Below are 24,603 nucleotides of genomic sequence, written 5' to 3' on the forward strand. Positions count from 1 at the left end.
ATTTAAGTAGCATATTTTGAATGATGCAACAGAAACTGTCATTCTCTGGTTTAAATCTAAACGTTTTGACTAGCAAAGGCAATTAAACTGGATTTATGTAGCTTGCGCAAATGTTCATATTATTGCACCACTTTCCTGTGAGCCAAGTCTGCCGTTTGGAAACGTAAAAGCAGGTCAGAAGGATTAAAAGATTGAGAAACAACGAATCCGCTGTGTTTATCAGAAGCTAAACTATTTGGTTTCCAAACTTTGGCAGCAGTGGCAATAAAAGTACAATGGCTGCTCACATGCAGGGGGGGGGAATCATGTGGAATCTGTCGCCCCCTAGTGGTTGCAGCAGAACACTCCATTGTGGGACAGAAAAACTGAAAGACGCGTTAATCGTAGAAAAATATGGAATTACAACCAAAAATAAATAATAAACTACAAATACATTTCAAAATTATTTTTATTTATAAGATAATCATAAAAATGTAGATTAAAGGGGGGTTACATATTTTCTTTTAAATCCACTTGCTCTGGAAAAAGCCTTTAATTTGATCAGACTTTTCTTTATTTATATTTTAGAAATACAAAACTTCCCACTCTTGATTAAAATGTTTTGTTTTGGTTTCTTAGATTAATGGCAAAAAAAATTCAAGAAAATTTTCAACTTCACATTCATACATTTTTAATGTTTGTTTTTTCTAGAAAATGTTTGAGCTTTTTCTAGCAACTTTTCAGACTCTGAATTTTCCAAGTTTTCTCGAGAAAATTTCAGATATTAATCTACTTTTTTAAATTTATTTGACTGCTCAAAAAACTATTGAATTTTTTTATTTTTTTCAAAAGAAATTCTGAGATTAATCTTAAGATTTCTGAATTTTTTTCAAGCAGCTTTTCGGCTTTTGAAACTTTCTGAGATTTTCTGGCGGAAATGTACTCATTTTATTTATTTATTCATTTATTTATTTATTTATTTATTTATTTATTTATTGATTGATTTGCAAAGGGTCGTAATACGTCGTCGTAGGTTTGAATACTTTTGTCAAGGAGTAAAAGCTTTTTGCATGCAGATGGAAATTAACTGGAAAAAACAGCTATAATCATGTGTAATAAGTCGGAATCTATTTCTATACGCTTAATTGTGATTTTTTTTTTTTTTAAACAATTTCAAAAGTTTAAAAAAAAAGTTAATCTTCTCTCCTACTGATCCAGGATCAGTCCAGAGTATAAACTGGGTCACAGGCAGGAAACTGGAGAAACTGGCGCAGAGAGTTTGTCCTCCGGTGGTTCCTCCTTCCTTCACCTGTCAGGTGAGTTCAGCCCCCTGCTGCTCTACCTGCACCGCGCAGACTCTGACACTACCGGGAGGCGTGGAGGAAACACCGAGGAAGAGAGTCGATCATTTCACCGGAGGAAGCTTGCCGGCTCGGTTCTACTCATGGCCCGGTTCTAGCATCTTTACGCAGCTCAAGATGTTTTCCTTCCTGCGCTCAGGTGAGTTTTAACTCAACCCGATTTTAACCGAGCAGACATGTTTCTGCTTTAAGGGAAAACCTCCGAGGCGACTTTCTTCCTGTCAGTTTATTTTTAGACGTTTATTACAGGAATGGATTAGGTGACGAAGTTCATGCTCGTTTCCTGTAATAATGTTTTTAAATTGTCTCCGGTTTGCTGTCCGGTGCAGAAAATGTGTTTTTATGGCTACATGAAGCAACAAAAAGAGGTTTTAAGTCATAAAGACCCACAGAGCAACAGTAACTGATGTTACTGAAGTAGATAAATTGGAAGAGATGCAGGATTCCCGTTAGAAAATGTCCATCTGTTATAGTTATGATGTTATATTTTAGTTTGACACCCTTAAAGTGTGAGGTTCACTCCGTGACGTGAAGTGTTTTTGACTAGTTTCAATGAAATTACCATTTGTGATATTTTAAAACATATATTTCTTATCAATCAATCAATCAAATTTTATTTGTATAGCACATTTCAGCAGCAAGGCATTTCAAAGAACTTTACATCATTACAAACACAGAATCACAATGCAACATAGAATCAATCATTAAGTCAAGTTACATCAATAAATTTGTAATTGATCACATTTCAAATACAATTCTAAACAGGTGGGTTTTTAGTTGAGATTTAAAAGAAGTCAGTGTTTCAGCTGTTTTACAGTTTTCTGGAAGTTTGTACCAAATTTGTGGTGCATAGATGCTGAAAGCTGCTTCTCCTCGTTTGGTTCTGGTTCTGGGGATGCAGAGCAGAACCAGAACCAGAACCTGAGAGGTCTGGAAGGTTGATACAACAAAAGCAGATCTTTAATGTATTGTGGTGCTAAGCCGTTCAGTGATTTGTAAACTAACAACAGTATTTATATTTATATTTCTTATATGAATTTTAAAAATCAGCATGATCTTTGTGTGTTTAATTCGGATAATAATAATCAACCTTTGGCTTTGGAAACAAGTAGTTTATTTAACTTTATTAAAAGTGAAATACAAGTTGTTTTTCTTGTAAATTTAGCATATTTCCTTTTTCTTTTAAATTTAAAATAAAAAAAAACAACATAAAATCAGAAACTGGCAGTTTTCTTAAATCAGTCTGCGGTGACCAACAGGTGCTAATGTCAAAACACGAAACTCCAAATAACTAAAAATATAACATAAATATATTTGCTAAATATTTTAGGTCATAAAGCTACTTAAATATCCAAATATTGCTCCAAAGTGCTCCGGACCACTAGGGGGAGTGGAGCAAATCAAATCGAAACAGACACTCAGGAAAGATGAAATGATATACAATGGGACGTCAAAAAGAAAGTTGGAAGAAGAAAGAAAATCTGCGTCATGATTTATGTCCTTTTCAAACTTACAGTCTTATACATAACTATCCACCTTATTCCTGGGAGGCTTGCTGGGGAAACGATTAAGGGTCTTACTTCCGGCGCCCACCGGAAGTAGCAGTATTTCATTGTAATTTGTAGGGATTTTTGCTGGTCTATATTCATGATAGGAGTTGCATTTCTCTGTTCGGTTATAATACAATATTTAGTAGAACTTGTTTACGGACACACCGTCTGCTATTAAAATCCACCTGAGATGTGGAGGTGTTATAGTTCTGTCAAGCCAAAGCGCAATAAACAAGAACCGGAATTAAGTTAATTATTAATATTTATTGTTGCATACATGAAAAGGATTCCCCGCTTGCTTTATCCGTTTGTTGTCAACCCGTCATGGGGATCACACCAAACAGGATGTAAGTATTCAGGGAAGTGTCCCAAAACAAACAAAAAACAAAACAAACAAAATAAATGAAAGGTTGTTAGTCAGTCCTCACAAGTACTGCAAGAAGAAAAACAATCCTAACTGGGCGGACTAACAAAAAGGAAAACCAAACGCTAAAAGGACAGCAGGAGGAAAACTGTAAAACAAAAACACCAAAATTACTAAATGCTTATCAAATCATTTTAATCAAATCAATCTAAAACACATTAAAACTCTGCCAACCTGCATTGCATAAACCAACATTCTCAGATCAAACCTTGGTGTAGCCGATCTGGTGCAACCCTAGCAAATAAAAATATATAACCATACAATTCATTCTGATTAAAAGAGACCAATGTACAAAACCTACCTGCGGCGTCGAACAACCACGCCCAGGTAACGCTTCCACCCGAACACCATCAACAATGCAGTCAATCAATCAATCAATCAAATTTTATTTGTATAGCACATTTCAGCAGCAAGGCATTTCAAAGTGCTTTACATCATAAACACAGAAACACAATGAAAGATAGAATCAACAATCAAAACACAGCATTAAGTCAAGTTCCATCAATAAATTTGTAATTGATTACATTTCAAATACAATCCTAAACAGGTGGGTTTTTAGTTGAGATTTAAAAGAAGTCAGTGTTTCAGCTGTTTTACAGTTTTCTGGAAATTTGTTCCAAATTTGTGGTGCACAGTCCTGTATAAAAACACCATATCAGCGCAACTTACTTAAAATAATCACTTTAAAACGGTTTCCCCCAACCTACCACAGCCAGCAAACAGCATGAGCCCAACACACATCTGGCCCAACACACAGGAAATTCACACCTGGCCACCATCCTTCCAGCTTCCCTTTTATGGAGGCTCAGGCTGTAGAAAGTGTGACACCTAATGGTGCCACCTGTTACTGAGGCATGACTTCAAACCAACGTCGATTCTCAAAAACCCTCAAGTTTAATTACAGCATTTCTGTAGAGAATGGTGAGAGCAGCGTTTTATCAGCAAGATAAATATTTATCTCTGAGCTAGCTAAATATTTAGTTAGCTAGTTATTTAGCTAAACTCTGAGATACCCTAGCTAACTCAGAGTTTATTTGCTTGCTAAATATTTAGTTTGGAGCTATATAGCTTTCTAACTACATATTTTGGTAGCAAGCTAAATATTTTGTGGTTAAACTTACCTTTGTCACTCAAATATTTAGCTAGCTCAAATATTTGAGTGGACTTACGTGTTCATAGCCTAAAACCCCTGTGGAAAGCGGGTTAGCGAGTTGCTAACATGTAAACAAATAGCTCAAAGCTAAATATTTAGCTTGCTAACTAAAAATGTTTAGGTTGAACGAATGGAGACATTAATAGATTTCTTCAGAACTTGAAGGCAGAGTTGGAGACTTCTGGTTTCAAATAGCATCAGCCCACATTTCCACTGCGGGACGGTGACAATTTTGTCCTCAGTGCCTGAGGACCCAACTAATTCGTTCTCCATGTGGTTCATGGTTTGAAGCGGTTCTGTCTGAGGGATTGGAGATCTTGTTTGCCCAGTTCAGACTCAGTTCCTTTTGTCTTTAAACAGGGAGTTGCTTTAAATTCCTTAAATTGTTTCTTGGTGGCTTGTAAAAGAAGAAACACGTAAGTCTCTGCTTCCGGAGACATTGTCACTTAAATAAGACCAAAATGTCCCACAATGAAAATGGCTGCTGGGAATTAAAAACATACAATACAATCACAAAGCAGTGTCATCAATAGGCCTGTCACAGATCCATTTTCTCAGATTGTCTCAGAAGTTATCACGATCAACGATAATTTTGTTGTTTTGAGAATATTTTCATAATAATATAACAAGAATGGCATAATAATGCAAGAACACATTCTCAAAAATCAATAAACTTTAAACTCTAATGAAAAAATATCCAAAATAAGCAAATAAAACAACAAATAAAATCAATTAAGTATCTGTAAACAAAATTGTCCTTATAAAAAGGGCTAGTCGAGACAAAAGCACCAAAGTGAAGGTTTTTATCATCCAGGTTTTGGTAGAAAGAAAAAAAATAAGAGTAAAATAATAAATCATGAAAATTGAGATTATTGAGCTTGTTTTAATTTATCATGCGATTAATTGACTTGTTACTTATTGCGACAGGTGTAGTCCTCAATAAAAAATAGATACACTAATGAATCAACTAACTAATTTGCCATATTCTGCATGTAGACGTTTTATTTATTTTGCAAATGCAAAATTCAACAAATCGTTTTGCATTAACAGTCATGTCTCTCTTGAAAAAGATTTTTAATCTCAATAAATAAAGGCTACACACATTTAAGCAACATGATTTTTGGAGCAACACTATTCCTTAGTAAATCATGAATGAATATGTAGAGGCATAAAGTTAAAAAATAGTTTTCATTCTGGTGAAAAGTAAAAATATGGAATAAGAATAAATTGTAGTTGTTCTGGTGAAATAATGTAACTTTTCTTCTCCCTGACTGAACAGTTGGGATGAAATGTGTTTTCTCACGGTTCCGTGTTTTTGTAGGGTTTCGTTTTGTGTGTGCAGTAATTTTTATTCTTGGTTTTAAATCCAGTTTAATTACCGGGTTGCTTCCAGGTAGAAATCCCCCGCCTGAGAACATCCACATCTCCTCTCTGCCGCCCAGCATTCCCCTGGATCCAGAACCTGATCTGCCAGGCCAACAAGGTGATTATCTTTGATTTTAAGCAATGCAAATCCTTCATTTATGATTAAGACGCATCATTTCGACATGTTGACGCAAGCTGTTGGCATTTACGCAAACTTTTCAAACTCTGGAATTTGAAATTTGCTTTGTAAACAAAGTTTTACTTGCTTACATAAAGACTGCAACTAATAATTATTTTAGTAACCATTTGTTCTGACGATTAATTGGTTAATTGAATAAACACCAACACATTCTATTGATTTATCACTTAAACACTGAAGCCATTTATACAATATTAGGTATGCATTAAAATGTCAATATAAACAATAAATTTAATTACTTTTTATTGCTTAAAAGGTAATGACAGCATTCTTCGAGTGAATCTGAACAGGGTGAAGCAAAAATTATGCTCCTTGAGATACATTTTGTTTTTCTTAAATGCAAAATCTAGATATTTTTGTGCATTTTTGGCTTACTCTTCTGAATATGTCGATTTTTTTCAGCAAATGGCATTTTTTGAGTCTGTATTCTCCAGTTGGTGATTAATCAATTTCTAAATGAGTTGATGATTATTTAATTGATGCCCAAAGAAGAAGAAGAAGAAGACAGGAAGTTGAAGCATCGTAGCGCGGGAGGATTTTTAACTTGAGCAGAAACACATCAGTTTTAGCTTTTTAACAAACTGTTAACATTAAATACACTTTCCGATGAATGTGTTGATGTTTCCGCAGACGACTCTGTGAAAAACCAGGAGAAAGCTATCATCCAGACCACATACACTCACCGAGGATCCTCCACGCCTTCGGTTTTCCTCCAGAACCGCAGCAATGAACCGGCTCCGACCACGTACTTTGAGCAGAGAGTCCCTGTTCCCGAGGAGGACACTGAGGTAACCTAAACCAACCCGCTTACTTAATTTATAACTTTTTAAACTTTACAGCTTGTATTTCTCCTACAGAGACTATTCAGTCTGCGTAAACTCTGGGCCTTCACCGGGCCCGGGTTTCTGATGAGCATTGCTTACCTGGACCCGGGAAACATTGAGTCTGACCTGCAGTCAGGAGCTAAAGCTGGATTTAAGGTAACAGAAAAAAAAAATCAAAGTTTTACATCTTCTAATAAAACGGTGCCTTCCTTCAGAAGACGGGGGAAAGTTGACATTAGTTTGTTAAAATGTAAATTTCTAAGTTATGCCAGGTGTATTAAAGTAAAGTTTCCACTCAGTCAACACAGAGACAGAAATACAGGCTGTAAAGGGAAATTATTATGACCAGAAAATCAAAATTCAGTTTCATGATTAGAGTAAAAATATTGAGAAAAAACGAAAAAGATTTATTGAAGAGAAGATATTTTCTGGTGACTTTTTCCACAAACAGTGTGTATGCAGGGAGTTTATATGCAAAAACTGAAAATCTGTTTGGTTATTTAGTCTTATGAGTATAAAGTATAAAGTTTCTAGCAGGTATTTATATCAGTCGCATTTCGACTTCAATGTTGAAATACTTTTTTCATTTTTATTTGTAATTTTCTCATCGTTTAGCTATTTTTCTCATCATTTCCATCATTTTTATTTTTCATATCATTTATTCTAATCATTTTGGTATATCCACATTTTCACTCTCATTATTTTGACTTCTTTTCTTGTTCTTTTTTTCTTAAGTTCTCCTGATTTTCACATTTTTCTGATCATTTCCACATCATTTTGACTTTCTCTCATTGTCTGTCATTGTGATTTCTTTTAATCTCATCATTATGATACATAATTTTCCTTTTTGCTAATCATTTTGACATTTCACCACCATTTCTTCTAATGACTATCTTCACTTCTTTGACATTACATTTTTTTCTCAACATTTTGAGTTTTTTCTCATTTTTATCTGATTAGTTTGACATTTTCTTTTTGGTTTGATTTTTTTCATATTTAAACTTTGTTCTAGTAGCTTTTGTGGGGAAAATGTACCTATTATATTTACTAGATTGTACTTTTTACTTTTACTTGAGTAATTTTATTATAAAGTATTCCTACTCTTACTTGTGTAAATTTTTTGTATTTTCTATCCACTGAATGAAAAACAAAAATGTTTTAATCAAAAATTCACCAGACACAGACACACACCTGCAGTTCCTGTTAAAGTTTCAGAAGTTTTATTGAAAGAAACTGATTTATAAAAATTTTCTTTTGTCTGATTTTGTTGTTATTTATGTGAATTATTGTCATATTTGTCCTTAAAATACCAACATTTCCATTTTATATTTTGGTCTGTCTGATTATGTAAATCTTTTTCAATTAAATTATTGATAATTTGATCCGTTACTTGAACAGACTTTTTGCCAAATAGTTTTTTACTCTTGCTTGAGTAATTTCTTGGACGGCTTCTTTTTACTTTTACCTGAGTAAAGTCTTGTTGAAGTAGAGCTGCTCTGACCTGATGAATGTATAATGAATTTTTTATGTTTATAATTCTTGGATGCTGTTCTCTCCTCTGCTGTTTCTCCTCTCTCCTCCCTCCAGCTCCTCTGGGTGTTGCTGCTGGCCACCATCATCGGCCTGCTGCTGCAGCGGCTGGCGGCGCGGCTCGGCGTCGTCACCGGGCTGCACCTGGCTGAAGTCTGCAACCGCCAGTACCCCACTGTGAGACAACCACACCCAGTGTGAAAAAATTAAAATCAAATTAAAATCTTATAGCAAAATGTATTGGCAATTATTTGTTTATAAATAACTATGATTTTTGCTTTATTTGTCCAAGTCTATCCTGTGACTTTTACTCAAAAGCTGACTTTGTTGCACCCAATTCTCCTTTTAATTAATTTATTAATCTTGGCTAAATGTAGCAAGTGTTTTCATGGACATAACTCACTAAATGTACTTTTGACATAATTCACTGAATTTTGTTACATTTTTTCCAATCGACACCTAAAAAATTGAAGCATTTCTTTTAATAAAGTAAACCTATAAAACTCTTTTTAAGGGTACATTCACACCAGCCCTGTTTAGTCCACTTCAGTCCAACTCCACTTCGTTTGTCTAAAACGTTTGTAACTCTGGTCCGTCTACAAACCTCGTTTAAAGTGAACTCTGGTGCGTTTCGAATACATGTGTGAACGCCAAGCAGACTGGAGACCGCTGATAAAGCAGGAAGTACAGCATGAGGTTAGCCACATGTTCTGGGTTGGATTTAGGTGTGGACTTTGACTGGGCCATCCTAAATCATGAATATGCTTGTTTCCTTCATATTTTCTGCCTGCGATGCAGAATTCAAGCGGACTCGCTGACTTCTCCATGTTTTCCATGAAGGTACCCAGAATCCTGCTGTGGTTGATGGTGGAGCTGGCGATCATCGGCTCCGACATGCAGGAGGTCATCGGCTGCGCCATCGCGTTCAACCTCCTGTCCTCTCACAGGTGTGGCAGTGTTTATCAAAGTGGGGGCCACCAGAGGGCGCTAGAAGGGAGAAAAATATTTAATTTGAACAAGTAAAATTTGAGAAAAACAAAATAAAAAAATATGTGCATCATGATAGTAATTAAACATTAAAACAAAAACAAAACTTCCTTATCCAGTCCAGAAATGAGTATGAAGAAGACAAAGCTTATTAAATCCTACTCCAATTGTTTCATCTATTGCTAGACATATTTACACATCTAATTTTTGGGATTTGGGAATCTGTTTTTTCAGCATTTATTATAAAGTCTAATATATAAATAACACTGAAATAGAAAATAGTGTATATTGTCCCACAGAAGGAGAATTTAGAAAATATTTATTTATATTCTCATTTTCTGATTTGCTGCCAGTCAAATTTATCAAGTTGCTTTGCTCTTCAAACTGGCATAGCAAGCATAAAATGGAGATTAAATAACATTTGACTGGATTGATATAATAAAATTACTTATTTTCTCATGAAAGGAGAGGATTTTCCACCACAGAACTCCCAACAAAATCTGAAGAAATGAGGCAGCATTTATGCTAAATGAATGTAATAAAATGAGGGGAAAAATTTTAATTCAATGTTTCTTTACATATTTTGTAGCATTGTCTATGGGCTTCCAAAGGGAGTCTCTGGCGAGAAGTTGATGCCGTTTTGAGGGCGTTTGGTATCTAGAATCACAGGTCGTTTGGTGCTACAACATAAAAATTGAGCTTCTTCAGTTGCTGTGTGTGTTTTGATGACAGGATCCCCCTCTGGGCCGGTGTGCTCATCACCATTATCGACACTTTCTTCTTCCTCTTCCTGGATAAGTACGGTACGTAGCACAACGTCTTCAGACACTGAAACACACTTCACACAGCAGAGAGGAAGAGTAAATTAAATCTTTCTGTGTTTTTCTGCAGGCTTGAGGAGGCTGGAGGCCTTTTTTGGTTTTCTTATTACTATTATGGCCGTAACATTTGGATACGAGGTACGGACTTTGGTTTGTTTTGATATTTGCACTTTTTCAGCCAATCAGAGCCATGGAATAAATGTGCAAAACATACGTTTAGTTTTCTTATTTTCTGTAGCTGATCATAGTCTTGGTGGATTTAAAGTTTGATCATTCTCATCTTATCAACACCAAAGAGCAATAATTCTTACTTTTTTATCCTGACTAGTCCTAATTCCAGTTAATAACAACCATTTTTCAAAATGTAAATATTGTATTTTTAGGTAGGAAATATGTAAGATTCAATATCTAGGAAGCAAAAAATAACTAGGTAAAACTAACTTTAAGAGTATCTCCAAATAAATTGGGCATCTCTTGAATTAGAGGTTTTGATTTGTCACAATGTAAGTGAAGATATCTTGAATTATTATTCTTACTAATCAGAATGTAAATGCAGATGTCTTAAGTTACCATTCAGGATAGTCAAAAGTAGTTGTTTCTATTTAAAACACATGTTTTAATAGTCAGATTAAGCTGATTTTATGGCACAACGGCCTGCCACACTGTGCCCACTCTTTATGCATGTGAAAACCCACCCAACTCTGCCTCAGGTTGGTTTATCATCACTACTTTACTCTTCACCAGTTTCTCTAGATCTTACAGAGACATGAGTATTTTAATCCTGGAAATGTTCTTCAGGTGATAGAAGGCCGACTTGGTCACTGTCTTTATGTGACTCTGAAGGTTCTGAGTCCATCACTACACCAGGATTTTGGATCTGATCAGTAGCTTGTAGTTGTAATAACTGAAGCTGTGTGCTTGATCGTTCCTCTTTAGGTTGTTTTTAACTGGAAAACAATTTAAAACACTTTAATTCAACACCGTTATTCACATCATGTATGCAACTGTGTGTCATCAGCGTAGAAGTGAACATTAATGCCGTGTGTCCGTATTTCATATGGGTAACAAAACTCTGAGATCTAAACTTGTGCCTTGTGGGATGCCATTGTTTACATTATAGTTTCCTAAATGTACAAAGAATATTCTGTCATTGAGATACGAGTTCAACGACTCAACATCAACATCATTGCCACTAATCTGCCTCATTCTTCTGATTTTTTTCCACCATTTCATGTCTGATTGTGCCGTACGGTGGTGTAAACATCAGAAATATTTGCTTACACCTATAAAGTTAATGCAGCTGCTGTGTTGCAGTACGTGACAGTGGCTCCTGACCAAGGCCAGCTGCTGAAGGGGATGTTTGTGCCGTACTGCGAAGGCTGCGGGGCGGTTCAGCTCACCCAGGCCGTCGGCGTCGTGGGCGCCGTCATCATGCCTCACAACATTTACCTCCACTCTGCTCTGGTGAAGGTCAGACACTGGCTAAAGTAAAACTAAACGCTGTGAAACCTGTAAACACTAGCTGTGATTCCATTCAGCACATAATGGTGCAGTATGACATTTCAAAAATAAATGGAAAGATGCCAATTTTTTTGTGTTTTGATAAAATGTTTTGGCGTTAGGATGAAATAGGTTTATTTTGTAAAACTACAACGGAAATAAATTTTTTGCATCACACAAATCACATGATTAACAACCGGATGTTTCCATTGGCGCAAACTACAAAGAAGAAGATGACAGGAAATAGTTGGAGGATGATGGCGCAGCTCGTCTTTTAACGACTTAATATGTGAACCAACATATTCATGTGTGTGACATGACAGGGTCGTTGTAGATAGAACAAACCAGGAGGAGTAAATTTCCAAGAAAAAACTCAAAAATTCTGAGATTAATCTTACAATTTTTTCAGAAAAAAATCGGAGATTTTCTCTTGAAAATTTCTGATATATGAACCTTAATAAATGGCTAAATGTAATGTTTAATTGTTTTCTCAATTGTTGACTGTGTGGTTCCTCTATGACTTTGTATTTCTGTGTTTTTATGATGTTAAACTGCCATATTGCTGAAGGGGGCAATACAAATAAACTTTATTTGATTGATTGGTATTAATTTTAGAATTTCTAGATGTTTTCTCGCAATTTTTTGTCTTTTGACTTGGAAATTTCTGAGTTTCTTTTTTTTCTATAAAAATTCTGAGAGGAATCTCATAATTTCACAAGATTTTTCTCTGAAATGTACTTTTGTTTTTCTACTTAAAATGGCCCTGATATGCCTTCGTACACATGAATGCGTTTGTTCATGTAGTAAAACATGCTGTGCCATCATTTCCAACTACTTCCTGTCGTCTTCTTCATGATTTGCACCAGTGGAAACATCCGGTTGTTGATCATGTGATTCGTGTGATGCATAAAAAAAAAAGTACATTGCAGTTTTGCAAAATAAATCAATTTTTACAACAGCCTTGATACACTGTCATGCACATGTGATTTTAATTGTATTCCTTATTTAATGGAAGCACCGCAATTGCAAAATTGCATTTTTTTCTAGGAATAATTTTGCGCACATTTGTAAAGGAAATGCAGCTAGTGAGTCTCCATATCTGCTTTAAAGTCTCGGGAAGTGGATCGCTCGAAGAAGAAAGAAGTAAAAGAGGCTAACAAGTACTTCTTCATCGAGTCGGCCATTGCTCTGTTTGTCTCCTTCCTCATCAACGTGTTTGTGGTCGCCATCTTTGCTGAGGAGTTCTACCAGCGCTCGAACATCGAAGTGGTGAGTATTCCTGCAGATGTTCTCATCGTCCAACAGCTGCTTCATATCCAGATGTTCTCTTGGACGTTTTCGTTGTTTTGTTTCAGAATAACATCTGCAACGAGTCGAGCATTTCTCACTCCCACCTCTTCCCTCTGGACAACAAAACTCTGGAGGTTGACATCTATAAGGGGGTTCGTTTGTCATTTTTCCAGTGAACCAGGTCGTGTGTAGGGTGAGCTGTGTCAGTTTGTGTGATGGTTTGGTTCCGTCGTAACAGGGAGTGGTTCTGGGCTGCTTCTTCGGGCCTGCGACGCTCTATATATGGGCCGTCGGGATTCTTGCAGCCGGTCAGAGCTCCACCATGACTGGAACCTACTCTGGCCAGTTTGTCATGGAGGTCAGTTGGAGCTTCAAGATCAGATGCTTGGCCGAGCCAATAATCAATAAATGAATTAATCACATGATAAATGTGACATTTTTCTTTTTTCTCTCTCTTTCTACCAAAAATTTGACGTTAAAAGTCTTCAGTCTGGTGTTTTGGTCTAAAGTAACCCGTTTTTTTTTGAAGGACAACTTTATTTACAGAGTTTTCATAATTCATGTTATTTGTTTTTTCTGTTGTTTTGTTTATTTATTTTGGATATTTAAAATGTCTTCAGTGTGAAATGTTCATTAGAATTGAAAGTTTATCTTTAAGAATGTGTTGTTGCATTATTAGGCTATTATTGCCATTATATTACTTGAAATATAATTTCAAGTATATTTGAGACAAAATTGTTGTCTCAAAACAACAATTTTAACGTTTATCGCAATAACCTCTGGGATAATTTATCATCTAGCAACATTTTATCATGACAGGCCTAAATGACAGCGCTAAGACTCTCCTGGCTCTGATTGGTTGATCTGACTCGGCGTTGTATTCCTCCAGCACTGGGAGAAGTCACAACATAATGATAATTTTAACAAATATGTAAAAAATAATTCTTTTTTCTTATAAAAGTTGTTTTATAATTTGTTTTAGTAATCTTGTGTGTAAAGCTGCTGGTGATTCCTGTTTCTCAGGGTTTCCTGAACCTGCGTTGGTCACGTTTTGCTCGGGTTTTGCTGACCCGCTCCCTCGCCATCACTCCCACGCTGCTAGTGGCCATTTTTAAGGACGTGCAGCACCTGACGGGCATGAACGACTTCCTCAACGTGCTCCAGAGCATGCAGGTTAGACACAGACTCAAACTGCCTCATCTGCATCCAGTCGAGGAAAGAAACAAACTACATAAAACTAACACTGCAACCAGGGTTTGTGTTTTATTGTCAGGGGGCCGCATGAAATTCATTCGCAAGCCTCAAATGGCCCCCTGACCACACTTTGAACCCCCCTGATGAAAACTAACAAATAGCACAGACCTCACTCCAGATTTCTTCTCTCCCAGCTGCCGTTCGCCCTCATCCCCATCCTCACCTTCACCAGCATGCCGTCTCTGATGAACGACTTTGCCAACGGACTGTAAGCGGACCTGTACTGTCGCCGTTAAATCACTTCCTGCTCCACTTCCTGCTCAGCATGTTCGTCTTTCTGCAGGACGTTTAAGATCATGGGAGGACTGGTGATCCTGTGCGTGTGCGCCATCAACATGTACTTCGTGGTGGTGTACGTGACGGCGCTGAACAGCGTGTGGCTCTACGTGCTCGCTGCCTTCCTCTCCTTGGCGTACCTCACGTTCGTGGGCTACTTGGTGAGATCAGCTTGACTCATTGACCTTTCTGCAAATATGAAACGTTAATTCGGAATATTTTAAGTGTTCTGATGAACCTTCAGAGATAAATTGATTTATGTTGTTAGCAATAAAATTTGTTTTAGTTATTTTGCATCAAGAAAGCACATTTAATTTAGTCAAAAACAATTATTTTGTGTCAGTCAACTTTAAAATCTTTTTTTTATTTTCAAATTGAAATATCTTTTCCTATTTCTTTTTAGTAGTTATTAATGTTTCTATGTAATTGAGATCCTGTAAATAACACTAGAATTATTTAATGTCAAGAAAAAAAATTATTTTGTATAGAAATATTTACAACAAAATATATATTTATTATTTTCATATATATATTTATATTTGTTGTATACATTTAAATTGATACTTTTTATTATTTACTTATTTACATATTTATTTTAACTAGTTTTTATTCATTATTTTATTTATTTATTATTGCTGAAGCCTTGCAGTGAAATTCCACTTGATATATACATTTTATATATGCAGTTAAATGATTATTATTTAGATAGATAGATAGATAGATAGATAGATAGATAGATAGATAGATAGATAGATAGATAGATAGATAGATAGATAGATAGATAGATAGATAGATAGATAGATAGATAGATAGATAGATAGATAGATAGATAGATAGATAGATAGATAGATAGATAGATAGATAGATAGATAGATGGAAACTCAGTGAGATGAGTTTCTTCAGATTCATCTGATTTTGGATCTTTTTTTCAAGAGCGTGTGGCAGAATATTTAAATAATTCCAACAAAGCAGTGAAAACATTTCATCCTTTCCTCATCTGACTGATCTGACCTTTGACCTGTGCGTGTTGCTGTGCTGCAGGTGTGGCTGTGTCTGATAGCGCTGGGCGTGTCCTGCCTGGATCCGAGCATCAAGAGAGGAAACGACTCGACCATCCTGATACAGGAGCAGCCAGAGTTTGACTCCTGAGCCAGAAACTGGACCTTTGGATCATCGGTCAACCCAGAACCGGGTCTAACTCTGACCAGTTGGATGGTGCTAAAGTATTTTTAATCATCTGTAATGTATAATCTGTTTCATGCTGTTTTTATCTTCATTGTGACATGAAGGAGAGTCAATTTTTAGGTTTTTCAGTGCAAAACAGAGCATGGACAGCAGGACACCTTAGCATGTTGTGCTAGCGTGTCGCTAACACTCACTATGTTGCATGTTTACAGCACTTTCCAAAATTAACTAAACTTTTTGGACTTCTCCACATTTTGTCACATTACAACCTAAAACGTCAATGTATTTATGCAGATTTTATGCAAATTGGGTCTGGATTGTGAAATTGAAGGAAAGTTATTTCAAAATGGCGTCTGTTAAGATCTACTTTTAAATCTCGAGGAATATTCTCAGTTGGATTCCAGTCAGGACCATTCTAAAACATGTTTATTTTTACTTTATTTCTATATTAAACTTCTAAGGACTTCAAAGAACAACGGGATTTATATAAATCAAGATAATAATATGAAATGCATATTGACTCTGTTTACTAACTAGGCAACTTTAGGAGGAAATTAGTTGTCAGAAGTTTGAATCAGGTAAAAAGGATATGGTTATTGACTTATGCAAATGCTAAAACGCACTGTAAACACGATTTATACAAACTCCAAAACACACAAAAACAAAATGCAGCAGAAAAATGCTGCAACCACAGGAAATAGAAGCATCTTAAAAGATTTCAGCCATCGTAGAAGAGGAATACTTGTGCACATCGCACTTTTCAGATCTTAAACAAACAAACACAAAAAAAAACTATGCATCATTTCCCTTACACTTTGCATTTCTGCGTAATGTTATATTGGCCTGCACTGCAAAAGCACAAAATCTTACCAAGTATTTTTTGTCTAGTTTTTAGAACAAATATTTTAGTACACTTGAAATAAGACAAAACTAACTTGTAGCTTTTCAGCAAGATATAGGAGCTTGTTTTAAATGAATAATTCCTTAATATTGGCACTCGCAGAATATTTCACTTATAACAACACATATTTCCTACATTATAAGTGGAATATTCTGCAATTAATCTCACAGTTTTTCCATCTCTGTTAAGGACTTATTTACTTAAAACGATCTTCTATTTCTTGCTGAAAAGTAATTTGTAAGTTAGTTTTGCCTTATTTCAAGTGTAATACTATATTTGCACTAGAAACTGGATAAAAATTGTTTGGTAATATTTTGTGTTTTTGCAGTGTATCACACAAAATTTAAATAAAAAACATTTGTGGTTGAAACATGACAAAATTTGGAAAACGACAAGGTTAGATGTCTTTCAGCACATTTTGCATTCTAGCAAGAGGAGCAGTATTAATCCCTTTCATTCTTTAAAAAAAAGAAGAATATTATAATTACTTGAAGGTTTTTGTGGAGAATCTTGCTGCCTTGTGTTCCATTTTAATCTGGTGAACAAACAGGAAAATCAAGATATTGTGTTCATTAAAGGTGCAGTATGCAACTTTTATTTAAAAAAAAAAATTTCTTTACATATTTGTTAAAACTGCCACCATGTTGTGTCCGTAATAAGACAGATATTCTGTGATATAAATCGAGCTCCTATGTCTTCTCCCTCTGCTAAATATAAACAACCAGTCAGAGCCAAGAAGCGGATCTTAGCAATGTCAATCATCCCTCTTTCTGCCACCTTTTCTCTCTGATACACTGCTGCTAGCATAGCTTGTTGTGAATGCTAGCCGGCAGATAAACAACTTTCCTAACAGTTGTTTCTCCGCCATCAGCTCATTTAGCAGCGACTACTTGAGGTTGATTGACAGTGCTAAGACACTCCTCCTGTTTCTGATTGGTTGTTTTTGGTACATTTCTTCAGACTGCAATAGTAGCTCAGGGAAAAGGTGGAGATTGATCTTTTCCACCTATTATCTCTGTCATGTTATACTGTCACAACAGTTTTAATAAATATGTACAAAAGTTTTTAAAAATAAAAGTTACATACTGTATTTTTAAATGGTTCCCTTGAAGTCGAGTGGTATTAAAAATAAGATATTTACATTTAAATATCCTCTTGAGGGAATATTTTTGTAGACTTTCAGAGTTGTTTCCGTTTTTGCCCACAAGGAGGCAGTGCAGAGCACAACAGGGAGATGCCATTAACATCTAAACACAGCTTACAACCAACCCAGGGGATTAAAGGGCATGTTTGTGTGTTGTGACAGAAGCGGCTGCTCTTCTTTGTCCAACGTAGCGGACAGCGGCTGTAATATTTGGGTTTTTATCCAGAGGTGCTGCTGTTGCACAAATGCTGCGGTGGAGCAGCAAACATTGAGCAACATTGAGCTGAATTCTAGCGTCGAAGGGATTCGGTCTTTACGAGGGAAGGTGGACAGACAGGTTTTCCTCCTCGCATCGAGACGTGGAACTTCTCCTTCTCTTTTACTCTCTCTGTGTCTCTGTGGCTGCCCGTCATGGAGGCCGGGTTATGTAAGAGTTCCCACCGCCCCTCTCTGTTTTTGTTTTTCTCAATGAGCCAATGTCTCCCTGCCTAGGCCTCACAGCCGGTCCGGTCCTGTAGGCCCCTTTTCCTGGAAATACAGCCTTAGCAGAGGCCAGTCAGGGGCAGGCCTGCGAGAGTGGAGGGTGGGTGGAGAGGTGGGGGGGTTCTTCCAGCAAATCACATGATTATTCACCCTACAGCCCCAGCCTTACATGAAACTCAGATGCTGCAGCAATATGTTACCAGCTAGGGTTGCGTTCAACAAGGCTGGATGTTTGTTGATGCACCACTTGGCCTGACACCATGACAAATTTTGATGGATGATAAATTGTTCCACAAGTCATTGTGATAAATGATAATATTGTCATTTTGAGATAATTTTCAAGTATTATAAATGATAATAATGACATAATAATACAATAATTCATTTTGAAAGATCAACCAGCTTTAAAATCTAATGGGTGTTTAACACTGGAAAAGGAAGACATTTTAAATATTCAAAATAAATAAACAAAGCAATGGAAACAACTAATAAATTGAATTATGAAGTCTCTGTAAACAAAATCTCCTTCAAAAAATGGAGCTAGTTGAGATCAAAGCACCAGACTGAAGAGTTTCATCATCCAGTTTTGGGTAGAAAGAGAGAAACATGCAAATGGAAATTATTGAGCCTGTCGTATTTTTATCATGCGATTAATTTATTTATTGCTTATTGTGACAGACCTATGCATGATGTTGATGAAGACGGTGGTTTGGATGCCGGTGGAAAACCACTACAGATGATGAAAGATGTTTGTTTGTTTACTTTATTTATCTACACAGAAAATCTTAAGAGAGATCCAGATCATTTCCATCGCCACTTCCAGCGTTTCAACTTGATTTTTGAAGCAACCAACATCAGGAAGGACAACTTCCTGATGATTTTATGGAAATATTGATTTCTCTTCATTGTTTTTAACCTTTTTTTTTTCGATCAAACTGTTATGACTTGTGCATTATTGTGTCACCATGCGGCTGATTTAAACCTCATTTGTTTTTTAAATGTTTTTGATACAACTGAAATGCTTTTTTTTTTGCCAAGCCACTTGTTCACACAAACAAATTGTTTTAATACATTACACTATTAAAAAAATTATGTGTCACATCTTTTAATTCAATTAAAATACTTGATAATCTCAAAGGGAAATTAAATGTTGTCCTAACTCAAACAGTTATCCCCAAATAGTCAACTGGAACGATCTCCAATAGCAGTCAGTCTAACAGTGAATCTAAAGAAGCTTCTGACTGAAGAGTAACATGTCCGGGATGATGCTATCAGTTGTTGGGTAGCACTGCTAATCCATCTCTTTGTGGTTAGAAAGCCAAGCAGAGAAATGTTGGAGTAGGGGATCTGATTGGTACCATTTCAAATTCAAACTCAAAAATACTTTATTGATCCCAAATGGGAATTACTCATATTAATACAAATATTAATACAAATTAATATGAGTTATAACAGTCATTGGTAGGAAAGATCTCCTGTAGCAGTCTGTATTAAAGTGACTAAAGACTCTCTGCTTTCCCAAAGCATTCTCATGAAGAGGAATTACGATGAATGTAAGAGATGGTATGAACTTCCTCCTTCTCTGTCTCGCTCTCAGTTCAGGTATTTGAGGTTTTGAGATGCTAATCAGCTGCTCCCAGTTGTAAAAATAACACCTTGTTGCCACGGTTACGGATCATAACAACTTTCAAAAAGCATCGGCGCAAAAGCAACAACAATCCTCCCGGAATAATTGTCCCCAAACATGCAGACTGCCTCTATGCAATCAGCAAACACATTACTTTATTCGATCTGTTTTTCCCGTTTGTAATTTGAGCGTTAGTTTAAAATTGAAAACATTTCTCACCTCACCGGTACGTCGCTTATATTTGAATATTTCGCATCAGAAACCAAGAATGACAACCACAAAGAAAGTAAGTAGCTGGTTATATTGAAAATAATGTGGATAGTAATAAACTGTAATACAAGCATTTTACTTGTGGTCATAATTAGTTTAGTATAAATGTTACATTTAATTTTCCCCCACATTTTCTTCAATTGCCAAAAACCAAAAAGAAAAACCACCAGTTTTTTCTGCCATCATTAATTTTATGTCTCATTATTTTTAAGTAAAAAAAAAAAATCTAATTGCACTTAAATTTCAGCTTGTTTGCTTTTTACCACAAAAAATAGAAATACAAGCCAGTGTCTTGTCCCACTGTTAAATTTAAAAGAAAACTCTGTTCTTTCTGTAGGTTTGCTAGCTGTTTATAGTTGGAAATATTGGAAGTTTTTAGTTTGAATGTATTTAAAGAATCAAGGAAAAAGTTTAATTTTTCAGTGTTATGACTAATCGGAGCCAATCAGCAGGAGGGAAAAGGCCAATTATGATCTCTGGCTGGTTGATTGGTACATTTTTAAACATAACTATAAAGACTTTCTTTTGAATTATTACAACTTTTGGTTTCTAATCAAAAGTAAATTCAAAGTAACCTGAAATTCTTTTTATTTTTAAGTTGAGAAAGCGTCTCAGTTTATTTTAAAGTGTTCTTTCTTCTTTATAAACTATCATTTAGGAAATTCTTGGTGACCCTAAGCTGGGTTTAGTTACGAAACAAACATGGAGCAGCATTCAGCTTCTATGCACCACAAATCTGGAACAAACTCCCAGAATACTGCAAAACTGTCGTTTCTTTAAATGAAGGCTAAAAACTCACCTGTTTACAACTACCTTTGATTCATAATAAATGGAACATTAATGAATGAATTTGATGTGTATTGATGATTTTTCTGATGACATTTGACAAAATGTAATATTTATTGCATCTTTCTTAATTGGTGACTGTATTATGTTTAAATTATGTAAAGCACTTTGAACTGCCTTGTTGCTGAAATAAACTTGACTTCAGTCGATATTATTAATGTCCATCCATCCCTGTAAGCTTTTCATTAAGCAACATGTTGACATATCTTGTAAATGTGTTCCTAAGTTTCTAAATCTAAATTTTCTCTGGACTCATTTATAGATTAACATATTTCTATGTGTATGATTGCTGTTATTTTATCTATTTATTTTATATTTAGTCATATTTAAATTACTTATCACACACACACAGTCGTGTTTTCATGACTTGTGAGGACTTTACATTGACTTGAATTCATTTTCCACCGCCTAACCTTTATCATCACCCTTACCGTAACCAAAGCCGTCACATATCTAACCCCTAACCCAAAAACAGCATTTCCCCCCATATGGACCAAGAAATGTCCCCATGAAAAGCAGTGGTCCCCACAACCCATAACGTAAACAGAAATAGGTCCCCGCAAGGATATAAAAACCTGGTTCACACACACACACACACACACCCACACACACACACACACACACATATATATATATATATATACTGTATATCTTGTATTGTTTGTCTTTCAATAAATGTTTGTGCTGTATGGCTTTTTTCATTCTTTTTAAATTTGTAACTTGATATGCTCCTTTTAGATAAAACTGTTTTTGATTTTGTCATTATTATTGTTATTATTCTCACTTTTTGGAATTATCTTGTTAAGTTGTCTGTATTGGACGGTAATATATTGTATTTACATTACTTGTACTTTGATTGATATAAACTCTAGCATATTATGTTATGTGCATTTGAGATAAATAACCAACATGTCCTCCTGTCTATTACATTTTCTCCCCCAAATATCATTTTGTTGTACAAAATGCTTATTTTCAAATTAAGTTTTCATTTTCCTGTTTGTTTAAAAGGAGCATTCATGCATGTAAAAGTGTGTTAATTACCTGATGATGTTGTGAATGATGGATTTAACAGGTGTGTGATGTTTGAGGTAGCTTGTTTTGATCAGCTTCCCCAGCCTGGGGGCCTCTTCCACAACGCCTGACCCCGTCCAGCCGTCTTCGTCTTCCCTCGGCTCGCCTCAGGCAGAAAAAGCAAGCAGAGATAATGCACTTCAAGTCGGAGTAGTAAACAGCGGCATCAGCTTTAAACTGCCTGACATTTTCCAGCTGTGCGGTCCGTACTTATGCCGTGTGTATTTTTACACACATCTGTCAGTGCTGCCTTGAAATGTCCAACACCAGGAATGCAAACAGCGGGGCCAGTCTTGTTTATGTCTTGCCTTGTGGCCTCTGTGGGCACTGGCAGGGCTCGTGGTGTAGTGGGCTCACACGTGCTTTCAGTGGACCACTTTAACTCTGCAGAAACTGTAGTTTTCACTCTTTAATCCCCCCTGTTTTCATCTTTAAAATCTCTTCATGCTCTAAATTCCAGAAATTATCTTCTTAAAGGTAAAGAAGGAGAGGATGCATTCCATAAAACACTGCAAAAACACAAGTCTTACCAAAAAGTTTTGGTCTATAGTTCCTATTGCAAACATTGAAATACAACAAAATTAACTGACAAACAACTTTTCAGCAGGGAATATTAACTTGTTTTAAGTCAAAAATCCTTCATATTGATGAAAAAGTACTTGTACCATTGATTATTTTACTTATAAAAAGGTATTTCCAAATTTTTAGTGAAGTAATATGCCAATGGAACTAGTACTTTTTCATCAACATTAAGGAATTATTTATTTTAAACAAGTACATACTGTATATCTTGCTGAGTTGTTACATGTAAGTTAGTTTTCTCTTATTTTAAGTGTATTAAGATATTAGCACTAGAAACTGGACCAAAAATACTTGTGAAAACACATATTTCTGATTCATTTGTTATGTTTTTTTCTGCTTGGCACTCAGAAAATAAAAAAACAATGTATAGGTATAAAAAAAAAAAAATCTGCTTTGGTATATGATGCAGAGATCGTCATATCGAGATATCTGCTGCACTGTTGCACAAATGCTTGGGAATGCATTGCCTCATAATAAACCCCCACACCCTCCAGCCTAACTCACTCCAGCCTCTTTTCTTTTCTTTTCTTTTCTTTTTTTTTTCCTTTTCTTTTTTGGCAAAACAAGTTACAGTTTCATTTTATGATTGTGTCAATAAAGGAAAGCGAGAGAGAGAAGCATGAAAGGAGCCTGGGGTCATTGGTTTCACTCTGCCCTCTCTTACCTTCCTTGCTCAACTCCGAGATGCATCCACAAACCGAACCTCTCTCACTCACAGGGAGGTTCGGAATCGGATACAGAAAAAAAAAAAAACTGGACGGATCCTCGTGCTTCGAAATCTGTTACTAGTGTAAGTTATCAACAAACAGACTGCTTGCTAAGATCTTCGTTATTTATTATAGAGGTTTCAAAAGTGGAAAAAGTAGCATAAATTTGGTGTTTGCAAAATGTTGCCGTGTATGCATGTTACTTACAGGTTTTGTGTTATTTTTCCCCCTTTTTTAGCAGCTTAAAATCTCATATTTTACTGTATTTATGATATTTTGGTCAGAAGTTTACATGCACTTAGTAAATTATCTGAACTTTGCTCTTTCTTTGTTGAATTATGCCTCAGACTCAAATGTAAGCGTACGCCAACAATAATCTTTGAATAAATGTCCATTCTGGCCTAATTTTGATTTAACATTTCACCACTCCATTTGTAAGAAAAATTTAAAGTGGTTGGTTTCCTGTCAAAACCACATATTATAAGCATATTCCTCACATTTTTAAACGGGTTTAATCAGTACCATTCAAGAATCTTAAAGCTAGCCTGCTTTAACTTTGAAAATTAGTTTTGATATGGGTTAGAGGTATCATTGTTCTGTTAGAACACCTAACTATGTCCAAGTTACAACATCTGTAAAAAGAAATAACAGAGCAACCACAAACTCCATAAGAAGTGAGTTATAGGTTTCTGCTCAGGGTGGCACGAACTGTGGGGAACCAAAAAGTCACTTGAATCAATCTATCTATCTAGTAAATAAATCATATAATCTGATTGGTTAACCTGGGTAGCAACGCTACCACAGAACAATCACCTTTGGATTTTGTTTTTAATATATTGGATTGTGGCACTTGTGGCCTTCCACACCCTACATAAGATGGCCGAAATCGTTTTGAGTTAGACCAAAAAGCCAAAGTTGTTCACAAATACAAGTGATGCCTGTGGTTCTATAGTTGTGTTTGTTCTTTTGTGACCTCTTATATCAGTTGTAGATGCGCTCTTGGTGTAATTTTGGAAAGGTTTTCCCCTCTTCCATGTTTTCTTTTCATTTATGTGTAATGGCTCTCACCGTTGTTCAAATTTCTTTAAATCAAGGTATTGTGTGTTTATCTTGTAGCCTACTTCATTTTGTCAGGCCTCAGTGTGATTTTAAAAAAAAAAAGGTTAATTTTATTGTGTAATGAGAGGGGAAATTATTTTTCTCCATATGTAAACAGGTTTGGATTTGGCTTCTCCCTTCCCCCCCTTAATATATTAAATCATCATTTGAACTCT

The 24,603-nt window shown here is 35.7% G+C and overlaps 1 protein-coding gene and 1 long non-coding RNA gene across 2 annotated transcripts; one reads left to right on the plus strand and one right to left on the minus strand.

The window, feature by feature from the left end:
- The first annotated feature begins 1,352 nt into the window (after positions 1-1,352).
- On the plus strand, positions 1,353-15,829 carry LOC116718092 (natural resistance-associated macrophage protein 2-like). Its single transcript, XM_032559764.1, has 16 exons — positions 1,353-1,479; positions 5,861-5,950; positions 6,662-6,819; positions 6,889-7,011; positions 8,443-8,562; positions 9,226-9,332; positions 10,105-10,175; positions 10,264-10,331; positions 11,508-11,663; positions 12,804-12,962; positions 13,049-13,135; positions 13,222-13,341; positions 14,007-14,156; positions 14,372-14,445; positions 14,521-14,674; positions 15,555-15,829. The coding sequence occupies exons 1-16, from the start codon at positions 1,458-1,460 to the stop codon at positions 15,660-15,662; spliced, it is 1,767 nt and encodes a 588-aa protein (XP_032415655.1). The 5' UTR covers positions 1,353-1,457; the 3' UTR covers positions 15,663-15,829.
- LOC116718120 (uncharacterized) lies at positions 8,450-22,818 on the minus strand. The gene is made up of 4 exons (XR_004338878.1): positions 22,011-22,818; positions 9,951-10,210; positions 8,990-9,372; positions 8,450-8,560 (listed from the first exon to the last, which is right to left on the minus strand). It is a non-coding gene; the product is annotated as an uncharacterized LOC116718120 (long non-coding RNA).
- Positions 22,819-24,603: the final 1,785 nt, after the last annotated feature.

Source organism: Xiphophorus hellerii, chromosome 1 (assembly GCF_003331165.1).
Source record: "Xiphophorus hellerii strain 12219 chromosome 1, Xiphophorus_hellerii-4.1, whole genome shotgun sequence".
Taxonomy (NCBI): domain Eukaryota; kingdom Metazoa; phylum Chordata; class Actinopteri; order Cyprinodontiformes; family Poeciliidae; genus Xiphophorus; species Xiphophorus hellerii.

What these genes read in the sequence shown, in the direction of transcription:
- LOC116718092 (XM_032559764.1), top strand. Translation starts at nt 1,458, where the DNA reads ATGTTTTCCTTCCTGCGCTCAG. An exon ending in GTTTTCCTTCCTGCGCTCAG is followed by an intron (nt 1,480 to 5,860) that starts GTGAGTTTTAAC and finishes GGTTGCTTCCAG; the next exon opens with GTAGAAATCCCCCGCCTGAG. An exon ending in ACGTGCTCCAGAGCATGCAG is followed by an intron (nt 14,157 to 14,371) that starts GTTAGACACAGA and finishes CTTCTCTCCCAG; the next exon opens with CTGCCGTTCGCCCTCATCCC.